The sequence below is a fragment of the Coenobita brevimanus genome, chromosome 94, assembly GCF_032717465.1.
Source record: "Coenobita brevimanus isolate Jiangsu-jjx chromosome 94, ASM3271746v2, whole genome shotgun sequence".
Lineage (NCBI taxonomy): Eukaryota > Metazoa > Arthropoda > Malacostraca > Decapoda > Coenobitidae > Coenobita > Coenobita brevimanus.
The window spans coordinates 23,283,116-23,294,923 of record NC_137047.1 but is presented as its reverse complement, the minus strand read 5'-3'; the positions used below and the strand labels follow the sequence as shown (position 1 = coordinate 23,294,923).

The 11,808-nt window shown below is 40.1% G+C and overlaps 1 protein-coding gene across 1 annotated transcript in view; it reads right to left on the bottom strand.

The window, feature by feature from the left end:
- Positions 1 to 11,557, bottom strand: part of LOC145412857 (glutamate receptor ionotropic, delta-1-like) — an 18,435-nt gene extending 6,878 nt beyond the window's left edge. Inside the window, exons 1-8 of the mRNA XM_080282657.1 lie at positions 11,527 to 11,557; positions 10,838 to 10,903; positions 9,773 to 9,936; positions 9,176 to 9,277; positions 8,866 to 8,942; positions 6,276 to 6,491; positions 5,704 to 5,831; positions 4,844 to 4,965 (exon numbers count right to left, since the gene is read on the bottom strand). Of these exons, the coding sequence (XP_080138783.1) occupies positions 4,844 to 4,965; positions 5,704 to 5,831; positions 6,276 to 6,491; positions 8,866 to 8,942; positions 9,176 to 9,277; positions 9,773 to 9,936; positions 10,838 to 10,903; positions 11,527 to 11,557 (906 nt within the window). The remainder of the gene's footprint in view (positions 1 to 4,843; positions 4,966 to 5,703; positions 5,832 to 6,275; positions 6,492 to 8,865; positions 8,943 to 9,175; positions 9,278 to 9,772; positions 9,937 to 10,837; positions 10,904 to 11,526) is intronic.
- Between the last annotated feature and the right edge of the window lie 251 nt (positions 11,558 to 11,808).

Here is an 11,808-nt window from a genome sequence, read left to right as displayed (position 1 = left end):
AGAAAGACTTGGAAACAAGGGTGGAGGAAAAAAGCATTAAAAAGGAAATGAAAAGAATAATCCAAAACAATCCAGAGTTAGTCAGAGATTCAGTAGAAATAAATAAATCAATAGTAATCACTGGTATAGATGAGGAAGAAATTAAAAACAAAATCACTAGAGACAAAAAGGAGATGGCAAATGTAATGAACTTACTGAAAGAAGTATCAGAGGAAATCTGTAGTAAAGACATAGAGGAACACAAAAGGTTAGGGAAATACGAGAAAAGCAAGACAAGACCTCTAAAGGTGACTTTCCAGAGTGTAAACACTGTGGAAGAGATACTAAAAAATGCAAAGAATCTTATGGAAAAAGAGGAGTTCAAAAATGTATGGATAAAAAGATGTCTAACACAAGAGGAACTGGAATTACTGAAAGAGAAAAGGGAGGAAGCAAAAACAAAAAATGAGGGAAGATCAGAAGAGGACAAGAAGAAATTTTTTTACAAAGTAATAGGATTGCAGGTACGAAAGTGGTACACAAACAGGATGGAAGAAAAAGGAGGAAGTTAGTAGAACCATGTCATGACAAGTATATAAACAAAATGATAAAGTTGATGTACTCAAATGTGGATGGAATGGTATCTAAATTACTAGAGATGAATGATTATGTCAGAGAAAATGAACCACAAATAATATGCCTAACTGAGACAAAATTAACACCAAGGATATCCAATGACATACTAAACTTAGAGGAATACAATATATGGAGAAGAGACAGAAATTTAAAAAAAGGAGGAGGAATTATAATATTAACTAAGAAAAATCTAAAAGTCAAGGAAATAAACCTAGATATACCATCACAAGTAGAACTGATTGCAGTAGAGATCGACACATCTGAAGGTAAAGTAATTGTAGCCAATTTGTATATGCCACCCAAATCAAACACATGGGAAAGAGACGAATATGAGGACCTAGCAGAGAGTACAATTCATAGTATAAGATCCTTGCTACATGAAATGGAAGAGAAATCGGAAAGAATTATACTAACTGGGGATTTCAACACAAATATAAATTGGAATACTCTAGATATAAATAGCCAAGAAAGCTGCTGGGACCAAAAGCTCCTGGATCTCGTACAAGAGTTTTTCTTAACGCAACATGTGAGGGAAACCACTAGAAAAAGAGGACTTGATGTACCTTCAGTGCTAGATCTAATATTTACTAGGCAAGAAAATGACATTGACAGTTTAATATATCACCCTCCATTCGGCAAAAGCGATCATGCAGTACTAAATTATAACTTCAGGATAGCATATGACATAGTAAACAGCACTGACAGTTACAAAAAGAGACTAAACTATAAAAAGGGAAATTGTCAAGACCTAAAGAAGTATTTCTTAGAAGTTGATTGGGAAAATGAGCTTAGAGGACAAGATTTAAATGCTGTATATAAAAAATTTTTGTGAATTTTATGAAATAGGAGTCCAGAATTACATCCCACAGCACAAAGAAGCAGATAAGAAAATACAGAAATGGTTCAATACAGAATGTAAAAAATCTAAAGAAAGAAGAGATTTGTTGTGGAATAGATACAGAAGACACAATAGTGAAAGGGCATATAATAATTACAAACAGGCAAGAAACGACTATACAAGAATAAGGAGGAAGCCCAAAAACAGTTTGAGGAGGATATAATAAATAAAAGTAGTGATCAACCAAAGCTGTTTTACAGCTATATCAGAAGCAAAACCAAAGTAAAAGATATAATACAATCCATCACGGACGAGGGAATCACTTATACACAAGAGAAAGATATTTGTGAAGCACTAAATAAGAATTTCCAATTAGTTTTTACAGAAGAAAAAAATTTTGAGAGAGACTATGTGGAACACGCATGTCCACACATACTACCAGATATACAAATAGCAGAAAAAGTAATACAAGAGGAGTTAAGTGGATTAGACAGAGGAAAAGCAAGTGGTCCTGATGAAATTTCATGTTGGGTGTTACGAGAATGTGCAAATGAGTTAAGTAAACCATTATTTTTAATTTTCAAGAAATCTTTGAGTCAAGGGAAACTACCTGATATTTGGAAAAAAGCAAATATAGTCCCCTTATTCAAGAAAGGAAATAGACAAAATCCTCTCAACTACCGACCAGTATCACTGACTAGTGTTGTAAGCAAGGTATTAGAAAAACTTATAAGAAAAGCTTGGGTAAATCATCTAGAAAAACACAGTATGATAACAGAAAGACAGTTTGGTTTCAGAAAAGGAAAATCATGTGTTACTAATCTGTTGAGCTACTATGACAGAGTAACAAACACAATACAGGAAAGGGAAGGATGGGTGGACAGTATCTATTTAGATTTCAAGAAAGCTTTTGACACAGTACCACACCAAAGACTTTTATGGAAGCTGTACCATCAAGAAGGAATTCGAGGCAAACTGTTTTGTTGGATGCAAGACTTTCTCATAAAAAGAGAAATGAGGACAGTACTAAGAGGAAACTACTCATCATGGAAAGAAGTGACTAGTGGAGTACCACAGGGTTCGGTGCTGGCACCAATCATGTTTTTAGTGTACATAAATGACAGTAACACTGGAAATGAGAGCTATCTGAATATGTTTGCAGATGATGCAAAAATACAAAGGAGAATTACTAGCACAGACTCTTGTAGGGAGCTACAAGAAGAATTAAATAAACTTCATGAATGGAGTAGTACATGGCAAATGGAATTCAATGTGGACAAGTGTCATGTAATCAAGTTTGGTAAAAGTGGAAAAAGACCTGATTGGGATTATAAGTTAGGAAATAAAACCCTATACACATCAGAAAGAAAGACCTAGGTGTGATTATCAATAACAGACTATCTCCGGCTGACCACATCAGCGAGAAGGTACGGAACATGTATACACTGCTTGCAAATATGAGAATAGCATTCACATACATAAATGAAGACATGCTAAAAAGGATAATAACATCATTCATTAGACCAACCCTGGAATATGCATCAGTAGTCTGGAGTCCTCATCTCAAAAAGCATATAGACAAGATTGAAAAAGTTCAAAGGGCCGCTACAAGATGGATACCAAGCTTAAGGGACCTAAGCTATGAAGAAAGACTAAATAAACTGAATCTACCAACACTACAGGAGAGAAGGAAAAGAGGTGACATGATAATGCTATATAAGTGCATATCAGGAAAGGAGAAAATAGACATAAATGATTACTTAACATATGGAGAAGCATCAGCAAGAGGACACTGCAAAAAACTGCATAAGGAGAGGTGATAAAGACGTAAGGAAATTCAGTTTCCCAAACAGAGCAATTGATCAATGGAATGCACTACCGAATGAAATAGTGTGTGCCAAAACAATTCACAAATTTAAGGATATGTACGATAAATATGATCTAAGACACGGGACAATACGAGCTTGACTCATTCCTGTAAAGATACAATTAGGTAAGTACAATTAGGTAAGAACAAACGCTAACATTCAACCCACTATACCCCTCTCGGTCTCAGGAGGGTCCAAGGCGTAATAATAAAAAAAAATGTATAAGACATTATGTTTACTATGCTAGAAAAAATAATTAACCCCTTTTGAGCGATGAAGGCTTCTGTTTCTTTCTTTTTTTTTTTTTTTTTTTTTATTCTTCCTATCTGCAGACGATTTCATTCTGCTTCGGAGACTGTTTGCTAACTAAAAGGGATTAGAATTCATAGACTTAAATAGCCTTTTCATTAGGATTTTTTACAGGAATTCGAGAGGGAACAATAGGTGTATACACACACACACACACACACACACACACACCAATCCACATCCCGTCTCCTCTACCCACACACACACGAAATCGAGATGATACATAATTCCTCCAGGCGATTTCCAATGACACGAGAAAGTCATTTAATTTTCAGACATTTTAAAAAGGAATTTCACCATACCATGACGAGGAGGGAGGACGCTTGTAATATCAGGCATGGGAGGTCGATATTCCATCTCTCTCTCTCTCTCTCTCTCAACCTAAGACTGTATACTTAACCATACCATGCCTAACCAAATGCAACCCTATCCTACTCATTCTCTCTCTCTCTCTCTCTCTCTCTCTCTCTCTCTCTCTCTCTCTCTCTCTCGTAAGGGACGGATCTCCTAGAACAGTAAATTATCATCTGAAGAACAATTACGTGCTTTATCTTCATTTATCAGCCGGACTGTGAATTATAAAGTGAGAGAGAGAGAGAGAGAGAGAGTAAAAAAAAAAACACACATTAGTATATGAATAAATTATCGTACCGTAGGTGGGGGCTCTCACCATCCACTCACTCTGCTCTCGGGTGACTGCCCTTTCTTCTCTTCCCTCCTTCTTTCCTTCCTTCCTCTTCTGTCTTTCTTTCCTTCATTCCTTCCTCTTCCTTCTGTCTACGGGTTACTCTGCACTGAGTGACAAGCCAGTTACTTTCCTGTACACCAGGAAACCATTTACTACAATGGGCGGTAACCATATAAGCAAATTATGGCGCCTAGTGGTTTGGTGGGTAATTAAGGCACTTCATTCGGATTGACCCGGTGCAGGTTTATATCCAAGGGGTGGTTGGGGTTTATTGCTCATGTAATGCCACTCATGGATGAGAGAGGTTGGTCACTCTCATCTTAAATGTTAGGACCAACCTGCGTAGCCCAGGGTTCCTACGCTCCTTATGGGGGCAACACAGGATTCGACGATGAATGAATGAATCAATCAATCAATCAACAATTCACAAAGAACAAAATCACGGAACACTGAAGAAAAGTAACAACGGTAACAAATGAAAACAACAGCCAGAGTCAACAGCACAAAACAACGACCGTGGCCTACCCTTATCGTGAAGGGGGAGAAGACAGCAAAGGCTCTGTTCTTCTCCTGGGGCGCGTTGGAAACCAGGATAGTAGACTCCATGTAGTAGGGAATCGTGAAGTCAACTACCGTCTCTCGCAGGCCTGGTGGGGTGGAGGGTGAGGTTCAAGGTTTAGGTTTGAGGGTGAAGGTTGAAGTTGGAGGGTGAGGTTGGATGGGCAGAAGTTGATGGTTGCAGTTAAGTTAGAAACTGAAGGTCAAATTAGGGTTATGGGCTGACAGTTGCCAGTTACAGGATGATATGTGGTGGTTAACTATTCAGCGTAAATAAATGTGGCATGTGAAGGTGAATAACGCCTTCCGTTGAGTATATGCCAGGTCTCGGAAACGCTTACAGAGGTGCAATATGGGACTGGCTCTTACCGTTTACGTCTCAGATCATCCTTTCTACGGTATCTTTACTTGTTCTAACCGCCCTCTTCCCCTAGGACACTTAATCACATTTTCTGCGGTAATTTTAACTCCTCTAGCAATCCGTTCACCTCAGGCTCACCTACCACTTTCACTATGTTCTACCTCATCTAGCTGTCTACTCACCCCCATATTAACCCTCTTGCTGTACAGTATATTCAACCGTCTTAACCACTTCTTCGCCCTAAATGCACCAAAATTACCTTCACTATGCCAAGTTACGCTTACTTGTCGCATTCTACCCATTCCTGGCCTTCAGTGGCATTGTTCCATAATGTTGAGGCTTGTGGTGAATGGTATATCAAGGAACTAAACAAATTCTATCGTATTTTCAATTGTCCTAGCCATCCCTTACCCCAGACTGGAAAAAAATATATTTATATACTGTATATATATAAACGTCCCCGTACTTGTGATGGAGAGTTCGCAGAGGGTGAAATGCGCCTCATGCCTGGCCACCTGACCCACCATGCCCGGAATGGTCCCATCTGGTTCAGGTACTCCCCACTTCCCGTCTGGAGGCCGCGTCAGACGGTACCTGTACGAGGGGAAGAAGGAAAATTATTAGTAAATTTAAAAAAAATAAGATACTAATACTTCTACCACCACTACTACTACCATCACCACAAATAATAATAATAATAATAATAATAATGGTCCATCAAGTTGCTCTTGGCCTACACCTCATTTCCTGTCTGAAGGCCGCGTCAGACGGTACTTGTGGAAGGGAAGATGATAGGGAAGCAAATATGAAAAAAAGGATTAATTTTAGTAATCAACATTTGTTATTTATTTATCAATTTATTCATAGTTTTGTGGATGAACTGAGGAGTAAAGTCGCCCTGCTTTATCTTCACTCACGTGTGTCTGAGGGTGACCTGAACATTACCGTCTATCCCAGTTACAGGTGGAAATTCTCTCTCTCTCTCTCTCTCTCTCTCTCTCTCTCTCTCTCTCTCTCTCTCTCTTTCCGATTACTCACGTGAAATTTAGAGTCTGACTAAGCGTGGCCACAACACTAAGATCAATCCCAGTCACAGGCAGAACGGTACCATTGCCAAACTCCTTAATCTTAACGAAGGGCCAGTTGTCGACGGTGGTGACGAGCAGTTCCCGCCCTTCGAAGTCTGCGTAGGATTGTCTGATGGCGCCTTTCACGCTACTCTTCTCACCAGTCCATCTCCCCATTGGTTCAAATCTGCGGTGGACGAAATTCCAGCTTGTATTGGTTAATCTGCTTACTCTGCTTTCAAAATTCAAAAGGTGTTTAGGACTATATCGCCATTTTCTCGCCCTTCAAAGTTTGTGTAAGACTGCAGGAGTCCCCACGCTGTTCTCACCCGACCACCTCCCCATTGGTTCAGATCTGCGGTGGACGAAATTCCAGCATGTTTCGTTAATCTTTTTTGTTTGCTTTCGAAATTCGAGAGTATTTTAGAGTATTTTGCCTCTGCTGTATAAATTCAAGTCGGCATACGGCTTGCTGATGGTGCCACTCTTGCTGATCTCCTGACCCGACCACCTCCCCACTGCATGGTTCAAATCTGTAGTGGACGAGATTCAAATGTTTTCGAGTTACATTGCAAGTTCTGTCAGTGTTTGTGAGATTCTGTTGCTAGATTTGTCAAAATTCAAGGGTATTTTGAGATTCTGTCGTTGCTAGTGCTGCAATATTCCAGAAGTGATTTGCAATGCTGCTCATAAAAGAGAAAGATCGACAGAGGGACAGACAGTAAAACAGAAGAAGAAAAAGAAGAATGACAACCAGATCGACACAGACGGTAAAACAGAAAAAGGAAAGGAAGGATGACAGCCAGGCCACAGACAGTAAAACAGAAAAAGAATAGGAAGGATGACAGAAAAAAGCACACAGACAGTACAGAAAAAGGAAAGGAAGAATGACAGCCAGAAGGACACAGACAGTAAAATAGAATCAAAGAGAAGGAAGATAGACAAACGGGCACAGACAGTACATCCAAGAGGTAGACTGTCAGACTAATACAAACAGCCAGACAGACAGAGACAGCCATCCAGACAGGCAGACAAGAAACAGGAATCAGTGGACACAAAAGTTGAGCTGTATGTCATGAAGTAAGTTAAATAACAGACATGCAGTTCTTCCGAATTTCCCGTTCCGTCATGCCGATACCGTGCATAGGAGTGAGGGGACAGGGGATAGGTAAGAGGGGAAGGGGTTGGAGGAGGAGACGGAAGAAGATGGAAAGGTTGGTGGGGGGAAGGGGAGGTGGGGGAGAGGAGAAGTAGGAGAGGTTGGAGGGAGAAAGGGGGGAAAGATAGTTGGGGAGAGGGAGCGGGGTAGGAGATGTTGGCAGGGGGAGAGGGAGGTGGGGGAGAGGGGAAGAGGTAGGAGAGGGAAAGGAGTGAAATAGACGAGGTTAGTGGGGGAGAGGGAGAGGGATAGAGGTAGGAGTGGGGTGAAGCAGGAGAGGCTGGTGAGGGGGAGGAAGGGTGAGGCAGGAGAGGGGGGTGAGAAAAGGCAAGGAGGAGAAAAAATGGAGAGAGAGAGAGAGAGAGAGACAGACAGACAGACAGACAAACAGACAAAGGGGGGGGGGGTAGGTGGCGGGGAAAGGGGGAAGAAGGTAAAAGGGAGAGCGAGATCATTGGTACACAAAAAGGAAAAAAAATCGGAAAAGTAAAAAAAAAAAAAAAAAAACTAACGGCACAACTGTTACCATATGGCCCGTATTGTAGGCTATTCTCGTCGGCTGAGTAAACTCCCTAACACTTTTTCCTAAGAGCTTTTTTTTGGTTAGCACATCTTACTGTCCTCACTTACAGTACATAAATCCTTCCAGTATCGTCATACTCTGCATAAATAACGTACAAAAGGAATATAAACCATTCATATCCAAAAATAAATAGTTAAAGAAGAGGTGTTACGATGCTTCCTTTAAAAGTATGAACTTATGAAAGAAAACACAGGAAATATAGTACACAGAAAAATATACACCTCATTAAAAAATGGCATAGAAAAACTGAAAAACAGCGCAACCATAACATTAGAGGGAAAAATAGTACCAAACACTTCACACTTAAACTTTTGTTCTGCCTGTTCATCTCACTGTGTCCCTGTTCACTCAAGTAGTATAACTGGGGACCTGGATGTTTAATCTGACTGTTGCGGGTCGTCTTCTAGGGGGAAAGATTTGGACGCAGCATAAACCGACTGTTTCTCTTAATCCCTTCCATTCCATTACGTATGCACTGATTTCCTTCCTGCTGCCATCAAACAGTTTCATGCATTTTTGGACAGGCTTATGAAATAATTAGAATTAGTGGAATATTCAACATGGTCCTCATTAGCTGCTTCAGCAAGAGAGGCTTTAGGTGAAAAATGAGCAACAAGTTAAGAACAACAACAACAACATTACTAATAACAACAATAATACTAATAACAACAACAATCATAACTATTATAATAATAGTAATAATAAAAATAATAATATTAAATAAACTAAATTAAAATAAAATAAAAATAACCTCATGGGACTGAAGAGGTACATGAGTTTCGTAAAATCGATAGACATATGTCTGATCGTCCATCTGACCTTACTGTACCGTCCTGCTGTACCCTGGAGGTGTACAGGAAAGCCTGTTGTGACGTCACGCGCTGTACCATCACCACCTGCAGACGTAAGTAAAATCAGGTCATCTCAAATATCACCATAATTTCAATTTTTTATATGTGATTGCTGAGTTATTTTTAAGGGTAATATATGTACAGTAACATAAAAATAATAATAATAATAATGAGCACAACAACAATATTACTACTGCTACTACTACTACTACTATTACTACTACTACTACTACTACTACTACTAATAATAATAATAATAATAATAATAATAAACTGACCTGTGTGCCCTCCCTGAGTTGCCTGGCCACTGCCCTTGTGAGGTCCTGCCCCACAACCGCCACCCACTGCACCGTTGTCGACTCAAGACGGTACTCCTTCACCTAAATAAAGAAATAAAGTGGTGATATAAGACGCGAGTTTTGATACTGGCTCATGACATTTTCTCATCGAAAAATTAAATCATCTATGAATATTAAACCATTTATTATTACCCTCCTCAAGAGATATTTTCAACATAAATCGAGGTAACTAATAAAATCATAATGAGCTATTAAAAAAGAAAAAAATCCAAAACCAAAATTATAAACTAGGTGGTGTACGGGGACATAATATGGTGAAAACTTCGAGGGTCCCATGCCCCATTTTACACCTTGACTAATAAGAATGATGCTTAAAAAAACAAAAAACAAAACAAAACAAATGTGAACTGGAGACGGGGCTCAAGGAACTCTAAGCTTGTAACTTGCCAGGTTTCACCTATTGCCCCTTCTGCTACTACTATTACGGCTGCGCTGCTGCAACTACTACTACTACTACTACTACTACTACTACTGCTGCTGCTGCTAATAATAATAATAATAATAATAAATACCCACCTGATTGAATATGCTAAAGAGTGTGTTGGGAGCGCAGAGTGTTAGGACGGTCCTAGGGGGGCGTGCGTGAGAGCCCCACATCAGCACACGGCGAAGCAGGGCAAAGGCAGGAGTAGACGTAGTAGGGGAAGCGGCAAGGGTAGGCAGCAGGGTCACCGCCACACCTGCCTCAACACACGCAGACACGGCACCATCCACACCTACACACACACACACACACACACACACAGAAAAAAAAAAAACATTAAGTATTCTCTTTGACACAAAAATTGGTAAAGATCTATGTATACTCGTTGTTCATCATACTGTACTGTATATTCGCATCTGAACTTAAACACACACACATACATACATACACACACACACACACACACACACACACACACATGCATATAAAACCATTTATTACTGCCTATGCTTAAAATTGCACCAGATATCGCATGTTAAATTTTCTGCCTCCTTTTTTTTTTTTTTTTTGCATTAACGGGTAGATACTTATAAGAGAGAGAGAGAGGGGGGGGTATGCTGGGGGGAGGGCAGCGAAATGGCAGGGGACAGGGCGACATGGAGGCAATTTGTTTGTGACCACTCCTTACGGGATTAAGGCGCCTGACTAATAGACAGATAGATAGATAGACAGATATTTTTATAATGGCAAGAGTCTGGTGTAAAAAGAAAATTACAGTAGTAACCATAAAAACCCAACAGTTCCCCACTCTCTCATAAAAATTACAGTGTAAACGTCAAGGTACGGACGCCATTGCACGAAACAGTAATTTACCAACTATATTTATACGGCCTTGCATCACCGAAATTCTAACTACAGCTAAATCCATGCACATTAAAATGGCAAAATAGACACTCATGTACGGGAAACAATAAACAAATAACTCGTAAAAGCACCGCTGTATATAAAAAAAATAATGAGTATACACCTGATTCATCTAAAAAAAAAATGGAACGATGAATATTTAAGTGACTAACCCTAAAGAAAAGAAAATCATGAGTATACACCTAGTTCATATTTTACAACATGGAAGGAGGAATACTTAAGCAGTGACTGACCTTGGGCAATGTTATCGTAGACGAGGTAGATGTGTGGTGCGGAGGTGAGCGTGAGGAGGAAGCTTACTAGAGCCTTGGTACCGCTTTCCCTGCTGCTCCTGTAGGGGTATACATAAATTCTCTCTTTCTCTCTCTCTCTCTCTCTCTCTCTCTCTCTCTCTCTCTCTCTCTCTCTCTCTCTCTCTCTCTCTCTCTCTCTCCTGCTTAGAAACAAAGGTTGATGAATCTGAAGCACCCTACACTGAGGACATAGACCTGTAGCCAATAAATTCACCAATGTCCGTCACTGCGGATTCAGATAATGTAAAGGGACGCCTTCACGTGATGGCACTAATATAACTGGATGGCTCCATTGCCTGGTTATACATACGCCCCTAATGTACCTCCTTATCGCCCGACAGGAGGATAGTGAATTTCCGAGGGCCAACTTTAGCTTACAGTCCACTGGGTTCACGTCGAGATAAGCTTGGGGTTGCAACTACTGATACTACCACTACTACTACTACTACTATTACCACAATACTACTACTACTTTCGAGAATTAATCAGATTTATTTCACAAGCCCTTTGAGAAAGACGCTGAAGAGAGATGAATTTTAGCATCTGACTCTACCTTCGCTGACGACGCGTATGTTACCTGTTGTTTATGGGGATGTGGAGTGTCCAAGGCAAGGCAGACAATGACGTACGTCCTCCGTCATCAGCCTTCACACCAAGCATGTCTCTCTCGGAACTCCACACTGACGGACACAACACGAGGAGAAATTAATCCCTTCAGGCCGAGGATATGTATCTTTTTATTCCTCTCACTTTCGCTACTACACACCTGTATCCAACTTTACTACAGTAGAGGGATTACTGAAGGTTCACGCATGCCCTCCAACATGTAACGCCTCTCCTAAGCTGAATGAAATTGCTTAAAGGAAGCAAGAATGAATTTTAAGACACCATCGGACTGAAATGGTAGAATG